We start from the raw sequence: 22,320 nt of genomic DNA, 5'->3' as shown, positions 1-22,320 counted from the left end.
GAAGTTTTCATCATCTCCACAAAACTCCCTTATGCCTATTAATATCCTGGTAATCTTCACTGAGGTATATGTGTTACTGAAGCGTGGAGCTTAAAGTTGCCTATAATTCTGTAGCTGAGTCTTTATAAATATTATCATTATCTGGTTTCATTTTAATCAGGTTGAGGCGGAGAGCACTTGGCAAACACATTCCTTACACACACATTCACTCACAGACAAACACTGCCTTGTCATTCTGCTGTCATTGTGCTGAGTGTACGCACTTCAATGTCTTCCCCGGTACATTCTCGTCATGTCTTCCCCAGTATAATCCCACTGGTTCCACTCCACATTGCTGCATACATTCAGAGTCAGACAACAAAGTTTATTTTGAATTTATTCTTTATTTGTGCTTAGCTGTAAGTGTGCAGTTGTGTTGAGCGTTCTGCCATTTCCCAGCAGTTACGTGGCGTCTTCTGCATCCTAAACCAAGCTGATGTGCTGGGGTTGGTTTTATGGTGTCTTTCCCACCACACATGGTACAATATTCCATTTCTTTAGTAATAGGGATATGTTAATGTGTATACACATTATTTGTATATTGTATTTAAGGTAGATATTTCTGTTTATTTTGTAATATAATTGTAAATACATTGTGGGGTACATCATATTCTATTTCATGTGCAGTCTTAAGTAAACTTCGTTGGTAATTAAGGATGGTATGTCCTAGTGCCTTAAAAACAGATCTTTGCACTCAGTATGAGAGAGATGGGGGCTGAGGAAGAGATAAGGGGTTGCCAGCAGTTCACACTGGACAAGAATAAGTACGAAGCTATTATTGTGCTGTCTGGTAGCTATCTTTTTGTAAATGTTGACAGTTTTAACTATTTTCGCTAATATTTGTGTTTGATTTTGATGCACCTAATAAACACCCTTGCATTAAAGTGCTAAGCAACTCCAGCCAATTTTCCTTTGGTCATAACCCACTTTCTAACACAGGTATGCACTAAACACACACCCCTTTAGCACTGGCAACTTTAAGATCTACCTATTTTAAATAAAGTTCACCAAAATTTTGTAGAGACTTGTCCATTTCAAACATTAGGGTAGAATGTTCATGTGGTGAAGGTTAACTCATAATAGAGTGAAGGATTGAATTTCCAATGATGGCAATATATTTTCTGTAACAGGCTCATGAAGAATTTCCATCACACTCCTGTCTTCTTACCAGCAGGTAATAATAAGGAGGTTGAAGAAGTGAATTATTGCCTCAGTATAGCCTGAGGTGATATTGTTACCACGGTATTTTATATGGCTTCTCTAGCTCTTATTCTGGTCAGTAGTGATCCAACAGTGTTACTACTATTGAATATCAAGACTTTCTTTGGATATTTATATTCCATGGCTCGTGTGGTCTGAATTTTTTGTAACCTGTTGGTCACTGGGTCTTGCTCTCAGTCTCAGAGTTTTTCTTTATCTGGTCTGGTGAAATCGGCTGCTATTAAGACCATAAGACACAGGAGCAGAATTAGGCCATTTGGCCCATCTAGTCTGCTCTGCCATTCTATCATGGCTGATCCTTTTTCCCCTCCTGTGTCCCACTGCCCGGGGTTCCCAACATTTTTTTATGTCATGAAGCCTTACCATGAACTGAGGGGTCCATAGGGAACCACTATATTAGAAGCACATTCACAATGCATCAGTAACATGTTTTTGATATAATTTTTCCAAACTGTTTATTATTGTGTAATGAAAGTAGGATGCAGACAGATTTTGAGACCGTATCCCACAGCAACCTGTAACTGGAAGGATTTGGATCTATTATTGAGGAGATTGTTTTATTTGTTTTTTCACTGTATTTTTGCTTATTTCTGTAGCACTGGAGCCAGAACCAACCATGCCACTTGCTTGCAAGTGTAGGAATGAAGGAACATGTTACTTTGAAAGAAATAGCGCAAAATGCGAGTAAGTTGCAGACTACAGACTCCAAGAAAGCACAATACAGTTTATACCTGGGCTGATGTTTGCATTGCCTACATGACCAGATTCTTACCTTTCATAGGGTGGAACAATAGTGTAGTGATTAGCACAATGCATTACAGTACCAGTGATCCAGGTTTAACTCCTGCTGTTGCCTATAAGGAGTTTGTATGTCACTCAAAGTGACCACATGAGTTTCCTCCAGTACTCCGGTTTCAACCCATAGTCCAAGAGTGTACCGGCTGGTAGGTTAATTGGTCATTATAAAATGTCATGAGATTAGGCTAGGGTTAAATTGGAGGATTGCTGAGCGGCGCGGCTCAAAGCGCTGTATCCCATTAAATAAATACATTCACCCTCTTTTCTTGAAACACTGTTTTCACACTTGTGCATTTCAAAATTCCTTACTTCATATCTTTAAAATTTGAGCTTAATTCCCAATTGGATGCCACCAAACATTGCTGGTCGGGAAATCACTGACTGCCTCCTCTGATTTTTTTTTCTCTCCTCTAGGGAGTTTAAAGATATGTTTAATGTGATAAAAACTTTGTCCTTTATTGGTAAAACACTCCAAACATGAGTGGAGGCATAGAAAGGATTCTAACTTTAACATTATTCACAGATCAATGCAAATTGTCAAAATGATGAATTGTGGAACTCCTTTCATTTATGAATTCAGCAGGTATGCTCAATTAATTCGAGTCTATGAAAATGAGTAAACAGTAGACATTTAGAGGCTTCAGGGACTTGGCCTGAAATGTCAACTGTTTATTCTTGTCCATAGATGCTACCTGAACTGCTGAGTTCTCCAGCATTTTGTGCTTTGCTCTGGATTTCCAGCATCTGTAGAATTTATTATGTTTATGATTTGCTGCTCAATTAATTAGCCCACTTACAAAGTTTCTGTTTTAAATGCACAAGCAAGATTTTAATAATTGCAGAACTATCTGTTTTCAGGTACAATATGCTCATCAGTATACTCATTGTTTTTGTTTTAATTCTAGCAATCACTGATCAATAATGTACGTTTTACTGATCATATTAACTCCTATCCAGTGAGAATGGAATTTGAACTTTAGCCAGTGAGGCATTAGTGGATATTGGAGTATAGGCCTCTTTGGATCATGGTGGCACAGGATGGGAAGTAATGTCTATGAGAGTGAGCTCTTTAATGCCTTTTCAATTATTGGACATAGTTTTAAAAATGAGAAGTCAGAATCCAGCAAGCTCCAGAGCAAACTGTAAAAGTCGCAAGTGAAAATTTCAGTAGAGCAAACTGTAGAGAATATCTGATTGATTGACACCACTTAAAATGAATTATGGACCTGTAGTCCCAGATCCCTTTGTTCTCACACACTCCTCAGTGCCCTACGTTCACTGTGTAAGACCTGCCCTGCTTGGGCCAACGGAAATCGTACTTGTCTGCATTAAACTCCATCTGCCATTTTTCCAGCTAGTCCAGATTCTGCTGCAAGCTCTGTCTTCCTCATTGTTCTTTACACCCCCAATCTTGCAAGAATTAGAAAAGAAACATAAATTATGCATGATATATTTGAAAATAGATTAATTGTCATACAATTATTAAGTGTTTGCTTTGGCAAATATAAATGAAACATTATGAAATAACTATTTACCTACTAAATATGTGTGTAAACAAAATTGCTCAACTTAGTGTTTTAACAAAACTATTTACATATCGAAACAAACTATTAATATTGGAAAATTAATTATCTAACAGACCAGATAAGTTGGGAAAATACTCCTCTTGTCAAAAAGGAGAAGTCTGAAATACTACATCTTTACTTATCTTTTCTGCAGATGTTCTTACGGATATACAGGATATTATTGTCAATTTGCAAAATCCCAGGGGTCACATCATCCAAAAGGTAATTATTTTTTAAACATAAATTCAGTTAATTAAAACATTCAGTAGCCCAGTGAAACTACTCCAGCTTTTCAATAAAGGTAGCTTTTGTTTTAATGAGCGCCATGATAGTGTAGCAGTTGATGCGACGCTATTACAGCTTCAGGTGTACTGGGGTTCGGAGTTCCAGTCCCACCGCTACTCTGTAAGAAGTCTGTGTACGTCCTCGCCGTGGAATGTGTGGGTCTACTCTGGGTCCTCTGGTTTCCTCCCACAGTGCACAGACCTACCGGGTAGGTTAACTGGGTTTGTCCCAGGTTGCTGCAGGAGCACTGCTCAGAGGGCCTGCTCAGCACCATATCACGAAATAAATAAATAACTCTGGTCACACAGCAAATGTTGAATGATTCTCATTGGTTTCAAAAAGCCATCACTGCAGGTAAATCAACAAGGACTGAAAATTTGTGTTTGCTATTTGTTGTGAAATTAATGTTATATTTATGATTTTTGCCCATAGTGAGCAAAGGGAACAAAATTAGATTATTTTTACTTTAAGTTTTGTTTCCCTGGGAAATGACTGAAATTATTTTGTCATATTTTTAAGCATTGTGCTGGGTATATGTGAACATACAAATTGACAGCTTGTGAAGGCCGTTCAGCCTCTCAGCATAATGGCTAATTGTAACACTGCATTCTTCTATTTTCAACCCCATAATTATTAATTATCTACCTCTGCTTTAAACATTTTATAAGACTCCTGCTTCCAGCACCCTTCAATAGGCATTTACTTACTTGCTTCCCATTATGCCTTTGGCGTTTAGGGCAGCGATGAAGGTCCTCCATCTCCACCTGTCCATACCATCGCACACAGATATAGGAGGATTCTTCATTGCTGTTTCTGTGACAATTTGTTTCTGACTGGTCAGGTTTGCTGCTGTGAGTTGAACCCCGCGAACCTGGAGGACCAGTGGACCACTCTTAGTCTGGTCTCTACCCTGTGAGCTGTTTGGCATTGCAGACCCTACCAAGAGCCAAAGCTTAAAGCCCTGACTCTAACTCTCTGGGTCTCTGGGTCATCAAGGCATGCAAGCTTCCAAACCCTACGAAAAGCTTGTGGTCCTCTTGGAAGTACAATGGACATATGACCCATTAAAATGTAAAAGTTTCCCTTACCTCCATCTTAAATTAGGTTACCCTTTATTTTCCAATACTAGTTCAAAGTTCTAAATTCTCCTACAAGAGTAAACATCTCCATATCAACTCAGTGAACTCCCAGAACCTGCTTCTGTCAAGTCACCTGTCATTCTTCAAGCTCTATAGGATACAAACCAAGCCTTTAGCTCAGGATTCCCACCTGCTCTAACTTTTCCCCGTAATCCAACCATTCCATTCCAGATATTACCCTAGTAAATTTTCACTGAACTGCTTCCAAAGCATTAACTTTCTCTCCTTAATAAAGAGAGTGATACTGTATGCAGTATCAAGCCAATGTTCTGTATAACGGCATACCATCTTACTTTGGTATTCAATTCAAACTGAACTTTGATGAGTGGAAGTGTTCGGTATAAGTCATGAGAAGTAACTCAGTAAGTTTAATTCTTAATCCACATCAAGTGCCTGATATCCATTCCTAAAGCATTCCAGAATGGTACAGATTGATCCTTTGAGTTGTGGTTTCTTTATCATATTTGATGGTCATGTGATATAAAAATGCTTATATTTTTCTTTCATTACAGCAACAGTAGCCGTATTAATTGTCATCCTAATGCTGGGAGCACTAGCTGCTGGAGGAGCATTCCTGAATTACAGGCGCACAGGCTCAATTCTGCCAGCTTTCCCCAAGCTTTCAAGGTGACATATTTGTACAGTTCTGCATGAATTTCTGAGTGAAGTGAAGGAGGTATATAACAACAGTGGGATCAACTAGGGGCAAAGTTATATTAGTATTGATCACAATCTTACTAACTGAATTGTTTTCTTTTAGCCCTTGATCTTCAACTGTTCAGATTGGTAAATGTTCTTTTCTGTAACTTTATTTTGTAAAAATTGTTCTAATAAATTTTACACAAGACAACTCACCCATCTGGAAGTGATAACTGTAATCAAGAAGTATAGCAGCATAACTTTATACAGGCCACAAAGCACAGCAAAATTATTTTAAAATCCAGGAATAAATTATTGTTTATGCTTGATTTGTTAATAGTTGTGTTTCTCCCTCTAACCCTGACTTTCCTTTGCATAGGGAAATTTCATTTTCACTATTTAATTCAGAAATGACCAGATTTTTGTTTCTTCACAAAGGTTAAGCAATTCTTCCAAACCTAATGGAAACGGTGTTACATTTAGATCTGGAATGGATGACAGAGTGTACAATGATACTTCTGCCATTGACATAGATTCCCCTATTGGTGGAGCAATACCTGTGGTAAGATGAACATTATGTACCTTATAACCAGTTTGCATCCAGCTCCGGATTACTAACTGTTTTGCACGGTGCTGAGTGGAACATTCCCTCTAATTTTTTAAAATTAACTATGCAGATCAACTATTGCTCTGAGTAGGAAATTTGCTCCTGAAAACTGTACAGCACTGTAAATATTTTTTTGAAATGTGCACCTCAAACACAAACTACAACTCACAACACAAGTAAACAATATCAGGCAATCAAAAGAACTGACAATAGCAAAAGTAGAATACTTTGACTAGACAGCGTCATCATTTAGCGGGCTGACAGTTCATTAACAATGAGCTACTGACTTCCATTCTGTGTTTATTGTTACAATTTGTAACTGTATTGTAACTTGAACTGTAACTATGTGAATACGTTGAAGCTTCAAAATACTTCAGAGGTAAGGTTGTGGTATATTGATTATTTAGAAAATGCATGGATTTTATTCATATATGTGATTAATTACAAGGTATTTCACAAATAATAAAGAACGCTCTTTTGTCACAGTATGAAAATGTTATCAACAAGGAAGGAAAACAACCAGTCACATTCGAAAATCCCGTGTTTGGATCAAAGGAAATTCCTTCCAATGAGCCTTGGGCGGTTGTACAATCAGCGGTAAAATATGAAGAGACTATTGAAAACAATTGAGTGAACATTGTATTACCAACTGCTTTCAGAACAAATGTTATTTTTTCAATTTAATCATTTGGTTGGTGATGGTGATTGTTTGCCATTAGTTTATCAGATACCACTGTAATTACTGTTACAAAAACAGAATTGTCAGGCTGTAACTGTCCAAGTATATACTGTATATCTGTATATACATTGGTGAGGCCTAATTGGATTGTTGTATGCTGTTTTGATTACCTACCTACAGGAAAGATGTAAATAAGTTTGAAAGAATACAGAGAAAATTTACAAGTTAAGTTGCTGGGTCTGGAGAACCTTCGTTATATGGAAAGGTTGCATAGGTTAAGACTTTATTTCCAGGATTGTATATGATTGAGGGGAGATTTGATAGAGGTATACAAAATTATGAGGGGTATAGATAGGGTAAATGCAAACAGGCATTTTCCACAAAGTTTAGGTGGGACTACAACTAGAGGTAATTGGTTAAGGATGAAAGGTGAAAAGTTTAAGGGGAACATGAGGGGAAGCTTCTTCACTCAGAGGGTCGTGAAAGTGTGGAATGCACTGCCAGTGCAAATGGTGCATGCAAGCTCGATTTCAACGCTGAAGAGAAGTTTGGATAGGTACGTGAATGGGAGGGGTATGGAGGGTGATGGTCACGGTGCAGGTCGATGGGAATAGGCAGTTTAAATGGTTCAGTATGGACTAGATGGGTCGAAGGGCCTGTGTCTTTGCTGTACTTTTCTATTACTTTATAATTGCTTGTGGCTAATGGTGTTTCATTGTTTAAGAAAGAAGATAAGTCATGCCAGTCCTTGGGAGTTTACAAGAAAGAATTCTGAGGACCTATCAGCATTTGAAAAGGCACAGTCTAATTAGGAGGAATTATCATGGCTTTATGCATGGAGGACAAAGCTTGACATATCTTTTAGAGTAATTGGAAGAGGTAACCTAAAAGATGGATAAGGGTAAGACAAGTGGCTATTATCTATTTGGAAAAGGCCGGTACGGGATGATGGGTCATTTAGGTCTCATGGAGTTCAGGAGAGGTGGTTAAATGGATTCAAATTCAGCTTGTGGTCAAAGGTTCTTTATTGGTGTGCCACAGGGATCAGTGTTGGTACCCTTGTTATTCAATAAAAATGACTTGCAAGGCTTCATCAGAAAATTTATGGATGCCACAAAATTAGGAGGTGTTCTTGATAGTGTAGATGGTTGTTTTAAATAATAGGGGTCAGTAAAGTGGGCCAAGGAGTGGCAAATGATTTCAAGTGTAAAGTGATGCATTTTGGAAAGTTAAACCATTGTTGGACAATGAACAGTAGGGAAATAGGGAGTGTAATGGAACAGATAGACCAGGGAGTATAAGTGTATCGTTCATTGAAACTGGCATCACAGGTAGACAGGGTGGTGAAAACGGTTTTTAGCACTCTGGCCTTCATCACCTTGTTGGTGTTGGACTGCTGTGGACAGTTCTGATCACCCTGTTATAGCAAGGATGTGGTTAATCTGGAAAGAATACAGAAAATGTTTATGAGGATGTTGCCAGGAGTGGGGGACATGAGTTAGAGAAAGAGGGTGGACAGCATAAGTCTTTATTCCTTGGAATGTAGGAGAATGAAGGACAACCTTATAGAGAAGTTTAAAATCAGGAGAACCAGACAACAGGTGAAATGTAACAGTCTAGGCAAGCCAAAAACTAGGGAGCATAAACTTAGAGTGAAAGGGCATCTTTTCACATGGAGTGTGGTGAGTAGATGAGTGAATTGCCACAGGAAATGATAGAGGCAGGTACAATAGCGTCATGGAAGAGTCACTTAGATAGGTCTATGCTGGGCCAGGCCTTGGACAATAATGGCCCAAACACAGGAAATGGGGACAAGCTGAGCAAACGCCATGGTTGGCATGAACTGATTGTGCTGAGAAATCTGTTTTCATGCTCCATTGCTGTATGATCTCTAGCATTCACTTCTCAGAATGGAATTTTCATTTACTACTTTTCTCACCATTGTAATATAGATAATTCACACCGCAACTTACATGGTTATATTATTTTTAGTGAAAGTCACTGAATTTATACAACAGTCAGGGGAATAGTTAAAACAGAAAAGTTGCAATAAAACACTGGGGAACTGTGGGTCGACCATGGGTGTTGCATCCCAGCTGTCTACGTGATACACAAGCCAGGGCATGTACGGAAGGGAGAGCAAGCTGTTGTCCATATAGGTATAGATTACCTAATACTGAACGTCAGGATATTAGGAGTGTTCCCTCTTCTTTCAGACCTCTGTCTCTGAAAGCACAGCACTGCCATATATCAGAGTGTATTTGAGTGGGCATGCGCATCTGTGATGATGAAAATATGTAAGAGAAAAGTCAACATTAAAGTATATTCTCAAATTCCATTTCCTTTTTCCGTACCTCCAAAGTTCAAAATAAATATTTTATCAATGTGTGTGTGTGTGTGTGTGTATCACCCTGAGACCCTGAAATTCATTTTCTTGCGGGCATACTCAATAAATCCATAATAGAATAATAACCATAACAAAATTAATGAAAGACTGCAGCAACTAGGATGTTCAACCAGAACACAAAAGACAACAAACTGTGCAAATACAACAAATAAGAATTAATAACAATATATAAACAAGCAATAAACATCAAGAGCATTAGACGAAGAGTCTGCAAAAGGGAGTCCATAGGCTGTGGGAACATTCCAATGATGGGCCAAGGGAAGTTGAGTGAAATCATTCCCTCTGATTCAAGAGCCAGGTGGCTGAGGGGTCATAAATGTTCCTGAACCTGGTGGTGTGAGTCCTGGGGCTCCTGTACCTTCTTTCTGACGACAGCAGTGAGAAGAGAGCATGATCTGGGTGGTGAGGTTCCTTGGGGATGCTGTTTTCCTGTAGATGTGCTCAATGGTGGGGGGGGGGGCTTTACCCATGATGGTTGGGACCATATCATATTTGTTTCAAATGTTGGGCCTCTTTCTCAGCAACAGCTTGCTGCTGCATATTGATTGCTGCCCCGTCCCCATAATCAACACTAAAGTATTTGTTGTACCCGAAAAATGAGCATGAACATTATATATTTCGATTAGAATCCTTCTGGAGTATTGTTCATTAAGGTCCAACTTTTGTTGTTTATGTTGATGTCATTTTGTCCTTTTTAGGAATCAATCTGGAATTTTTTCAAACAAAAGCCCAAACAAGGCTCGAATTTTGAAAACCCGATGTATGCAGAGGTAATTGTTAACTTCATGTTTGTATAAGTTCATTTTCTATTTTTATGTTGCCCCATTTAAAAATGTATAACTAAATGTATTGATTATCACTCTAGTCTTAGGCACATTCATATATATATAGAGCTAGGGTGTCTGAGGCTTTTGCCAGTAATATAGCAATTTTATGTATTGCACTGTACTGCTGCCACAAAAAAAAACACATTTCTTGACATGTGTGAGTGATGATAAACCTGATTCTGATGTGGGCCTCCATTGTGGACTGAGAGTGGGAAAGGGATAGGGAGAGGGGGATCATGGTTGAAAAAGGAGTAAGGGAGAGGGGATAGAGCAGGAAGCACCAGAGAGACATTCCATAATAACCAACAAACCAATTGTTTGGAATCTAATGACCTTGACTGGTGTCTCACTGCTAGGTGTGTCTGCACCTGCATCAACCCCCCTGCCCCTGGCACTCCTTCTCTGCCACCTGTCCCACACCCCTCCCGTGGCACTCCACCCTCTTCATTCCCAACACCCTTTGGTCCTGCTAGATTTAGAAACTCGCTCTCTGCTCCTCGTTGACAAATTTAATACTCTGCAAAAGTCTTAAGCACCCTAGCTATATACTGTGTGTGTGCCTAGGACTTTTGCACAGTACTCCATGTGAGTGATTCTGATAAGAATGTTGATGGCATGATTAATAATTAGGGTCAATAACTCTACTGGGTGTTATAGACCACCCAATAGTAACAGGGACATCGAGGAGCAGATAGGGAGACAGATTCTGGAAAGGAGTAATAATAACAGGGTTGTTGTGGTGGGAGATTTTAATTTCCCAAATATTGATTGGCATCTCCCTAGAGTGAGGAGTTTAGATGGGGTGGAGTTTGTTAAGTGTGTTCAGGAAAGTTTCTTGACACAATATGTAGATAATCCTTCGAGAGGAGTGGCTGTGCTTGATCTGGTATTGGGAAATGAACCTGGTCAGGTGTCAGGTCTCTCAGTGGGAGAGTATTTTCAAGATAGTGATCAAAATTCTATCTCCTTTACCATAGCATTGGAGAGGGATAGGAACAGAGAAGTTAGAGAAACATTTAATTGGAGTAAGTGGAGCTATGAGGCTATCAGGCAGGAACTTGGAAGCATAAATTGGAAACCGATGTTCTCAGGGAAAAGTACAGAAGAAATGTGGCAAATGTTCAGGGGATATTTGTGTGGAGTTCTGAATAGGTACATTCCAATGAGACATGGAAAGGATGGTAGGGTGCAAGATCCATGGTGCACAAACGCTGTTGTAAATCTAGTCAAGAAGAAAAGGAGAGCTTACTAAAGGTTCAAAAAACTAGGTAATGATATGAATCTAGAAGATTATAAGGCGAGCAGGAAGGAGCTTAAGAATGAAATTAGAAGAGCCAGAAGAGGCCATGAGAAGGCCTTGGCAGACAGGATTAAGGAAAATGCCAAGGCATTCTACAAGTCTGTGAAGAGCAAGAGGATAAGATGTGAGAGAATAGGGCCAATGAAGTGTGAAAATGGAAAAGTGTGTATGGAACCGGAGGAAATAGTAGAGGTACTTAATGAATGCCTTGCTTCAGTATTCACTAGTTAAAAGGATCTTGGCGATCGTAGGGATGACTTGTAGTGGACTGAAAAGCTTGAGAGTGTAGATATTAAGAAAGAGGATGTGCTGGAGCTTTTGGAAAGCATCAAGTTGGATAAGTCACCAGGACTGGATGGGATGTACCCCAGTCTACAGTGGGAAGCGAGGGAGGAGATTGCTGAACCTCTGGCAATGATCTTTGCATCATCAATGAGGATGGGAGAGATGCTGGAAGATTGGAGGGTTGTAGATGTTGTTCCCTTATTCAAGAAAGGGAGTAGGGATAGCCCAGGAAATTATAGGCCAGTAAGTCTTACTTTAGTGGTTGGTAAGTTAATGAAGAAGATCCTGAGAGGCAGGATTTATGAACATTTGGAGAGGCATAATATGATTAGGAATAGTCAGCATAGCTTTGTCAAAGGTAGGTCATGCCTTATGAGCCTGAGGATGTGACTAATCTTCTCTCCCTTCATCATTGATGGTCTGAGAAGTGGTAGATGGAGTTCAACACAGCTAAGTGTGAGGTGATTCATTTTGGTTGGTCAAATATGACGGCAGAATATAGTATTAATGGTAAGACTTTTGGCCGTGTGGAAGATCAGAGGGATCTTGGGGTCCGAGTCCATAGGACACTCAGAACTGCTACGCAGGTTGACTCTGTGGTTAAGAAGGCGTACAGTGCATTGGCCTTCATCAATCGCGGGATTGAGTTTAAGAGCCGAGAGGTAATGTTACAGCTATATAGGACTCTGGTGAGACCTCACTTGGAGTACTGTGCTCAGTTCTGGTCACCTCACTATAGGAAGGATGTGGAAACCATGGAAAGGGTGCAGAGGAGATTTACAAGGATGTTGCCTGGATTGTTTTATGAGTGAACTAGGCCTTTTCTCCTTGGAGCGACGGAGGATGAGAGGTGGCTTGATAGAGGTGTGCAAGATAATGAGAGGCATTGATTGTGTGGATAGTCAGAGGCTTTTCTCCAGGGTTGAAATGGCTTGCACAAGAGGGCATAGTTTTAAGGTGCTTGGAAGTAGTTACAGAGGAGATGTCAGGGATAAAAAGTTATTGGGAATACATTGTTGTAATTGACATAGTTAAATATAAGCCCAGTTGACATTTGAATGTTAAATCTCCCAATCATACAGGATACAGATGAACAATATAAAACAAGGAAAAATATCTAAAAAAAAATCATGAAAAAGGAAAAAAAATAAAAAATATATCCCCCCAGAAAAACTAACCTAAACAGTGTTAATCAATTAATCTAAAAAAAAAGACATGGGCTGTTATGTAACATCATAAAAAAAGGAACCATTAGTGTTGACGACTCCGTTCCTCTCAACGAATATTACAAATAAATAGAATAAGTTTGGAAAAGGTCAGGTGTGAGTCCTGCGGCACTTGTACCTTCCACCTAATGGCAGCAACGAGAAAAGAGCATGGCCTGGGTGGTGAGGATCTTTGAGAATGGATGCTGCTTTCCTTCGGCACCGTTTCATGTCGATGTGCTCAATGCTTGCATCTAAAGCTAGAGAGAATAGATTTAGGCTCAGAGGGGAAGATTTAAAGGGGATCTAGGGGTTATGTTTTACCATGTAGAGGATGGAAAGGAAAGGAAGGGGGAAGATGCCGAAATAAAAAGGTGGGGGTGGGGAAAGAGGACAGGTGGGAGGTGATAGGTGAAGACAGGTAGGTGGGAGAAGTAAGGGCTGGAAAAGAAGGAATCTGACAGGAGAGGAGAGTGGACAAGAGGAAAAAGGGAAGAAGGAGGGGACACAGGGCAGGTGAGAAGAGTTAACAGGCCAGAGTGGGGAATAGAGAAAGAGCAGCATTAATTATACTTGATTTTAAATAAATAACATAATTAGAACAAAGATATGAAGCACATTGACTTGCAAAAGTGGTCATGTTATTGTGATATAGAAGTTGTGGTTAGAGAAGGCTGATTCAAGAACTGAGATTCAGTAATTCTTGAACTGGGTGATGTGGAAGTTCAGCTTCTGGACCTTTTGACCAATGGTAGCTGCCATGAGGTGCCATGGCCTGGACGGTGAGGTCTTTGGTAACAGATGTTGCTTTCTTCAGGCAGCACCTCAGATAGATACTAGCGACGGTGTGCCTGTGATATATTTGGCTGAGTCCAAAACTCTCTGCAGCATGGAATTATTATAGAACAATAACCATAACACGATCAGTGAACGACCACATTTAACCAGAGTGCAGTGTGCTGAAGACAGCAAAATGTGCAAGTGGGATACCTCAGGGAGACACTTTGGACGGCAGGACAAGTTGCACTGAAGGACCTGTTTCTCTGCTATATAAACTCTAAAACTCTAATCTTTTGCTGTTTCACAACTGAACACTCAGGTGTGTGTGCTTAAACATGAGCTTGTGCTGTAGTGGTCAATTCATACACAACCACCAATTAAAATTCTCCTCCAATATCCTGACACATCTTTCCTATCCATGTACATGTCCAAGGTCGGTTTTAAACACAGTGATAGGACCCACCTCTGTCACCTCCTCTAACTGTTTGTTCATTTGACCACCACTCTCTGGCCCCTCAGTTCTCCCTTAAATCGATTCACACTCACCTCACACCTGAGCTTCTGATTCTAGACTCCCCTACCATGGGAAAAGGGCTGTGCCTATCTATGCCCTTCTAAATTTTAATAATCTCTATAAAGTCACCCCAGAGCCTCCTTCACTCAAGGGAGAACAGACCTAGCCCCTCTGTTTTCTCGTTATAACCAAATATTTTGTTCACTTTATGCACTACCAAACTCATACAACTGCATATATGCTACGACAGTGGCATGCAGGATATTTACAAACAGAAATCTAGTATCAAGTCAAGTCAAGTTTATTGTCATTTAACTACATACATGCACACCATCAAATGAGACAACGTTTCTCTGGACCAGGGTGTAAAGTACAGTAGTACTCATAACACGCACTCACTCAGGGAAGTAAGAGTTAAATCTACAAATGAATTATGCATAGATAAACAAAGTAAAGTAGAGTAAATATTGTAGGTACAGTATAAGTTAACCGGTGACACTTTGAATGCGATGTGGCAGGGCATTCAGAAACCTCACGGACTGAGGGAAGAAACTGTTTCCCATCTGTTCTTGTCATTATGCATCAATGGTGGGAATTCAAGGAGGATGCTGAATGGATGAGTGGGATCCTTCATAATATTAAGGGCCCTGTGTATTCGACACTCCTGATAAATGTCCCTGATGGATGGTAGGCAGACCCCTATGATCCTTTCGGCTGTTCTCACGGATCTTTATAGGGATTTCCAGTCCAATGCCCTGCTTCTCCCATACCAATGATACTTTGATCCATTTTAAAGCTCTTTATAGGAAAGATTAAAATAGCATTCAGAAAAATGTATATCAAACCCAAATAATAAACCTTGAGCTACATTAACTAAGCAACAGAATTGACTAGATTCCCAAATCAGCTTAAAAAAAAGACTCCCCGTCCCTCCTCCCCCTCCCAGAGACAGAAACTCAGTCACAGAGCAACCACTGTTTACTTCCCCTAAACACATTCCCTCAGAAAGCCTGTTGGAACCGCTCCAAGAATTCAAGGTTATTATACTATTCCAACCAAGACTAAATAATATACAATGAGAAACAAGCTTAGACAGGTTTATCAAACAGAAATAACAATTATTCATGCTAAAAAATATTAAACAGTCATTTTTTAATATGTAGTATTTCTGTTTTTGCAAGAATTTTAGTCTATTCAATATATATATTCATTCATTTCTTTTAAAGTCTAAAAATTCTTGCGCCTTTTCCTTCGTATAAAACCATTTGAATGATCCGTCTTCCAATGCAATCCTCAGTCGAGTCGGAGAACGAAGAGAGGGTTTAAAATTTTAACTGTAGAACTCTGTCATAACTTTTTTGAACTTAGCACGTTCTGCCTTAACTTCTGATGAAAAATCTTGAACAACACGTATCTTATGATCTTGGTAGTCAATCATACCTTTTCCACGGGCAGCACGAATCAGACGATCCTTCATTTGAAGTTGTGGAAACATATTATGACTGATCTTGGTTTAGATTTTGAAGCTAATCCATAGATAGGTGACCTGTGAGCACAGTCAATCAAAAGCCGAGACTTCATAATATCAGGGAATAATTCCATCAAAAGATTTGCAAAGAATTCTTTAGGATTCTCTCCTTCCAGTTGTTCTTTAAGTCCCAAGATTCGTAAGTTGTTCCTGCTACTTCTGTTTTCCAAATCAATAATCTTCTGTCTCATCATTTTGTTGGTCTTAAATTGTTTTTCATATAACTTTTGCATATCATCTATTCTCCCATCCAGTAAAGTAATAACATCTACATGTTCCTTTATCTTCTTATCATGTTCGGTTAGAATTGCTTGAATATCTTCTAGTTTCGTACTTATTTGTTTAATTTCAGTGCTGATTTCTTTTCTAAACTGTTGAAACTCCCCAGTAAGCTTTTGAATTGAACTTGTAATAGCTTCCAAAGCTGCTTTAGTAGTCATATTAAAATAATATCCCGTCTAACAATAGTATTTCAAAAGGTTGGAAAGAGAGGTAAATAAGTTAGGAGCAGCAGTAAAAAGCTGTTACTCCCTCAGTGGCCAGCAGGCAGTCTCCTAAATTGTAATAATCTCCATAAAGTCACCCCAGAGCCTCCTTCGCTTGAGGGAAAACAGACCTAGCCTCCCCCACCCCTGTTTTCTCGTTATAACCAAACCCTCCAGTCCTGGAAAAACCTTTGTGCATCTTACCTGAACTTTCTTGAGATTAGTCTCTTCCTCATATGTGATTATCAGAACTGTACACAATAATCCTAGTTCAAAGTGCAAAGTAAATTTTATTTTCAAAGTACACATATGTCACCATATACAACTCTTGAGATTTATTTCCTTGCGGGCATACTCAATATATCTATCAAAAAATAACATAACGGAATCAGTGAAAGACTGCCCATCTTGGGCGTTCATCCAGAGTGCAGAAGACAACAAACTGTGCAAGTGAAAAAAGAGGAAACAATACTAATAAATAAATAAGCAATAAATATCAAGAACATGAGATGTGGAACCTCTTGGTTGTGGGAAGATTTCAATGATGGGGCAGTGAATTTGAGTGATATTATCCCCTTTGATTCAATAGCCTGATGTTTGAGGGGTAGTAACTGTTCCTGGACATGGTGGTGTGAATCATGAGGCTCCTGTACCTTCTTCCTGATGGCAGCAGTGAGAAGAGAGCATGACCTAGGTGGTGGGGGTCCCTGAAGATGGATGCTGTTTCCTAGCGACATCGTTTCATGTAGATGTGCTCAATGGTGGGGAGGGCTTTACCCGTGCTGGACTGAGCCGCATCCATTAATTAATGGAGATGCAGCTTGTCAGGATGCTCTCAATATTCCCCTGTTATGGATGAAATTACCACTGACTGCATCATATGAATGCCAAGATATTACTCTGCAAATCTGATCTGTGAAATGGTATCATGCTCGTAGTCTTACAATCAAATGAGTTAAAGTGAATCCTGAGTACTGGTCCAGTAATTTACCCACTACAGAACTTTACTGAATGCTGCTTAAACATTGTAGTCATGACAATATATTTGGATCACAGACTGTTTGTGTAAGAAATATTACATCAAGTAGGTAAAGATTTTTCAGACCTAGGAAATCGTTGTGGACTTCAGGAAGGTGGAGAAGAACCAGTCCCTCTGAAAATACATGGCTCCTCCATAGAGAGAGTTAAGTGCACCAAGTTCCTTGGAGTTCACATCATGATGACCTCACCTGATCCCTTAATATCACCTCCCTGAACAAGAAGGTACAGCAGTGCCTCCACTTCCTAAGAAGATTGAGGTAACCCATCTCAACTGTGATTTACAGGAGCTTCATTGAGAGCATCCTGACAAGTTGTGTCTCTATCTGGTTTGGGAGCAGTCGAACATCGGACCAGAAGTCCATACAAAGGACTGTCGGAGCAGCTGAGAGGATCATTGGAGTCTCCCTACCATCCATTGGGGATATTTAAAAGGAGTGCTGCATACATAGGGCCCTTAGTATTGTTAGAGAGCCCACCCATCCATGCAGCATCCTCGTTGACATTGTACCATCAGGCAGGAGACTCCAATACATAAAAATAGGAATGGTCAGGATGAGAAACAGTTTCTTCCCTCAGGCCACTGGTCTTCTGAACTCCCTGCCGCATCGTATTCGAGGTACCTCCAGTTAATATGTTCCATATTTTATGGTATTTTAATTTATGCACTTTAGTTTGTCAATTATGCATGATTCATCTGTAGATTTTATCCTTACCTTCATATGTTATTGTGTGTTATGTGTGTTATATGTTTACACCCTGGTTCAGAGAAACGTTGCCTCGTTTCTATACAGGTGGCCCCCGTTTTCTGAATGTTCGCTTTACGACACCTCGCTGTTACAAAAGAACTACATTAGCTACCTGTTTTTGCTAACAGAAAGGTTTTTCACTGTTACAGAAAAAGGCAGCACATGCCCGAACAGCCAAGCTTCTCCCCGGAATTGCATTCTAGCCGCCATTCTTTAAACACGTGCTTTATCTCGATTTATTTTGTGCATCCGTTAGCAAGATGAGTTCTAAGGTATCGGAAAAGCCTAAAAGAGCTCATAAGGGTGTTACACTTAGCGTAAAACTAGACATAATTAAGCATTTCAATCGTGGTGAACGAAGTAAGAACGTTGTCCGTGTGATGAACTTGCCTGCGTCCACCATTCGCACTATTTATATGCAGAGAAAGAATTTTGAAAGCTGCCGATGTTACTGTTGGTTCTGCTCATAGCAAAGTGGTCTCTCTTAGTTGGCATCCGATAATGGATAAAATGGAGAGTCTATGGCTTGAGTGGATTGATGGGTGTACAAATCGTGGTGTTCCATTAAGTTTTCTTATACTTAAGGAGAAATCAGTCAGTCTTTTTAATAAGCTGAAACAGAAAATACTGGATGATGGTGATGAAAGGGTTGCGAAAGTGGAATTTAAAGGTAGTCATGGGTGGTTTGATCGGTTTCGGAGGCGAGGGCAGCTTCATAGTTTAAGCAGTGGTCCCCAACCTCCAGGCCGTGGACCGATACATTGACGCGAAGAATGCAGTGGTGCAGCTGTAGTCGGAACGCACCCAGCACATCTTTAAGAAAAAAGCTGAAATAAACAAGCTAATTAATTAGGTGCCACCCAGCACGCAGATGTCAGCCCAGATCAGAGGCGATTGCCGATTACGTCAGGTGGTTATTCGTATAAGCAAGTGTTTAACCGTGACAAAACTGTAATTTATTGGAATCTTCACGATTCTGGTAAGTGAAACTACACTGTACATATATTATTTCTACTTTATATAGGCTATGTATTTTTATGTGTTATTTGGTATGATTTGGCAGCTTCATAACTTAAAGGTTACTGGAGAGAGTGTTTCTGCCAAGAGCACTTCCTTGAGATTTTTGCTGCGCTAGACAGTGCTACAGAAAAGTATTTCTGCTTTATATAGGCTGTGTATTTATCATATCATTCCTGCTTTTACTATATGTTACAGTTATTTTAGTTTTTATGTGTTATTTGGCAATAATTTTGTAAGTTATTTTTTGGGTCTGGGAACGCTCAAAAATTTTTCCCATATTAATAAATGGTAATTGCTTCTTCACTTTACGACATTCTGGCTTACGAACCGTTTCATAGGAACGCTCTAACTTCAGATAGCAGGGGAAACCTGTGTACATATGATAATATACGTTATATACATGCATATAGTTAAATGTCCCATAGAAGAGTCTCGGCTTGAAAAATCAGCTTGTTTATTCCTTTCAATGGATACTGCCTGACCTGCTGAGTTTTCCAACATTTTCTGTGTGTTGCTTCTTTCCAGCATCGGCAGAATCTCTTGTGTTTATAATGATGATGTTTTAGTTCACTTACCACATCCAAAATTGATTCAAGGTGTAAGTAATAGAAACGAGTGCTGAGTATTGTCCTGTTTTGTTAATATAGAAAGCAGTCCAACGAATAGGAGGCTTGTGCTTAGCACATTTTAACCTAGAACATAAAAGAGCTCAGCAGCGGATAGGTTATTCTGCCCACAATGTAGTGCCAAACAGATAACAAGAAAATCAAAAACACCCAAACAATAATCCTTCCTACCTACTACATGTCTCTATCCCTCTATCTTCCTTACATTTATGTGCAAATCCAAATCTCCTGAAATGTCTCTTAAAAGCCTCTAATGTATTTGCCCCTACCACCATAGCAGTGCGCCCATTCTAAGCATTCACGACTTCACCCCTCAGATCGGCCCTCACCTTCAAAGTATGCCCTCTAGTATTAGAAATTATAATGCTGCAAAACAGATGCACTTTGTCCACTCTATCTATGTCTCTCATAATCTTTTAAACCTCTATCAGATCTCCCCTCACCCTTTGGCGTTCCAGAGAAAACAACCCAAGTTTATCCCGCATCTTGTGATAGCACATGCCCTCTAAACCAGGCAGCATCCTGGTAAACCTCCTCAAAGCTTTAACATCCTTCCCACAGTGGGACAAGCAGAACTGTACGTAATACTCCAGATGTGGCCTACCCAGAGTTTTATAAAGTTGCAACATAACCTGATTTAACAGATTTAGTCTTATGGAATTTTAACAGATGTTGGTCTTCTTCCAGAGTCAAGAACAGCAACCGGCAAATAATCCAGTCACAAAAGCCTCTGCCACTTCCCAGACTTTTGAATTACCTCCAAGCAAGTCACGATCAAAAAAAGATGAGCCTTTAACCTTCAGTCCGACAGAGAATACTTTCAAAGATACAGCCGCTCTCGTCAAAAGGGATTTGAAATCGTAATTCAGTATGTAACTGGAGGACAGTGATTGCTTTTCCTCTGACACAATATATTTTTATACATAGCCAGAACATTAGGATATGTCAGATATATAAGTAAAGGTCAACCTTCACTAATCCAACACCATTGGGACCTGAGGAGTGCCGGATTAGTGAAAATGCCGAATTACAGAAAGATCACATTAAGCATAATCAGTGCCGGATTACCAAAGGAACCGGATTACAGGTAGTTGGATTAGTGAAGGTCGACCTGTACTAAAAACCCATTAAATAATTAGTGTGAACCAGTAGCTGTTCGAAGTAGTCTCTCTGTTCCCTACCCTTTACTAATAATGTTATATGCCAACTTTTATCATTTTTGATTTTTTGTCTGTGAAGACTTTTTTTAAATCCAAAGGTTCTTTATGTATTTCTTTGCACTAGATGTGTCTAAGTATGAGATATGTAATGTTATAAATACATGTATACTCGTAAATTTTTAAGAGATTATGTCGATAATTTTACAATAGGTAAACTTGACTTATAATCAAGGTTGAAATTTGTGGAAATCTGAAGGTTGAGTTTATGCCACTGATTTCAAGTTTAGAAAGGCGATTCTGAATGTGCAAACTACTGAACTTGCTCTCTGAAGGAATTTGATAAAATTAATGTGGCTAATTGCATATAATAAATAACATGAGCACACTAGAGTTATTTTTGAATTATTAAAAAAGTGAAACCTAGATTCAATAGTCTCTTGCAAAACCAGTTGTAACAACTGCTGATGATAGAAAGCTTAATGTGCGATCAAGATATACCCTGTTCACATTATCAAAATAGCCATTTATTTGAAAATAAAAGGTTCTGGGATTAGGAATAAAACATTGATAAACGTATTCTGTTGCAATATTGGTTTATACTATTACTTCTCCAAATTAATCCTCAGAGTTGCCTACATTGTTTTCTTTTTGTATTATAAGATGAAACTACAAAATCCAAAGATATTAGAAACATAGAAAATAGGTGCAGGAGTAGGCCATTCGGCCCTTCGAGCCTGCACCGCCATTTATTATGATCATGGCTGATCATCCAACTCAGAACCCCGCCCCAGCCTTCCCTCCATACCCCCTGACCCCCGTAGCCACAAGGGCCATATCTAACTCCCTCTTAAATATAGCCAATGAACTGGCCTCAACTGTTTCCTGTGGCAGAGAATTCCACAGATTCACCACTCTCTGTGTGAAGAAGTTTTTCCTAATCTCGGTCCTAAAAGGCTTCCCTTCTATCCTCAAACTGTGGCCCCTCGTTCTGGACTTCCCCAACATTGGGAACAATCTTCCTGCATCTAGCCTGTCCAATCACTTTAGGATTTTATACGTTTCAATCAGATCCCCCCTCAATCTTCTAAATTCCAACGAGTACAAGCCCAGTTCATCCAGTCTTTCTTCATATGAAAGTCCTGCCATCCCAGGAATCAATCTGGTGAACCTTCTTTGTACCCCCTCTATGGCAAGGATGTCTTTCCTCAGATTAGGGGACCAAAACTGCACACAATACTCCAGGTGTGGTCTCACCAAGGTCTTGTACAACTGCAGTAGTACCTCCCTGCTCCTGTACTCGAATCCTCTCGCTATAAATGCCAGCATACCATTCGCCTTTTTCACCGCCTGCTGTACCTGCATGCCCACTTTCAATGACTGGTGTATAATGACACCCAGGTCTCGTTGCACCTCCCCTTTTCCTA

At 39.6% G+C, this 22,320-nt stretch overlaps 1 protein-coding gene across 1 annotated transcript in view; it reads left to right on the top strand.

Annotated features, from left to right (window-relative positions):
* The window catches only part of LOC140198774 (low-density lipoprotein receptor-related protein 2-like), a 359,184-nt gene extending 336,864 nt beyond the window's left edge, over nt 1-22,320 (top strand). Inside the window, 8 exon segments of the mRNA XM_072259784.1 lie at nt 1,170-1,213; nt 1,857-1,944; nt 3,778-3,845; nt 5,560-5,674; nt 6,125-6,248; nt 6,780-6,890; nt 10,078-10,149; nt 20,424-22,320. Of these exon segments, the coding sequence (XP_072115885.1) occupies nt 1,170-1,213; nt 1,857-1,944; nt 3,778-3,845; nt 5,560-5,674; nt 6,125-6,248; nt 6,780-6,890; nt 10,078-10,149; nt 20,424-20,600 (799 nt within the window). The 3' untranslated portion in view covers nt 20,601-22,320.

Source organism: Mobula birostris, chromosome 6, assembly GCF_030028105.1.
Source record: "Mobula birostris isolate sMobBir1 chromosome 6, sMobBir1.hap1, whole genome shotgun sequence".
Classification (NCBI taxonomy): Eukaryota; Metazoa; Chordata; class Chondrichthyes; order Myliobatiformes; family Myliobatidae; genus Mobula; species Mobula birostris.
Note: the sequence above shows the minus strand (reverse complement) of the source record. Positions and strands in the feature narration are given on the sequence as shown.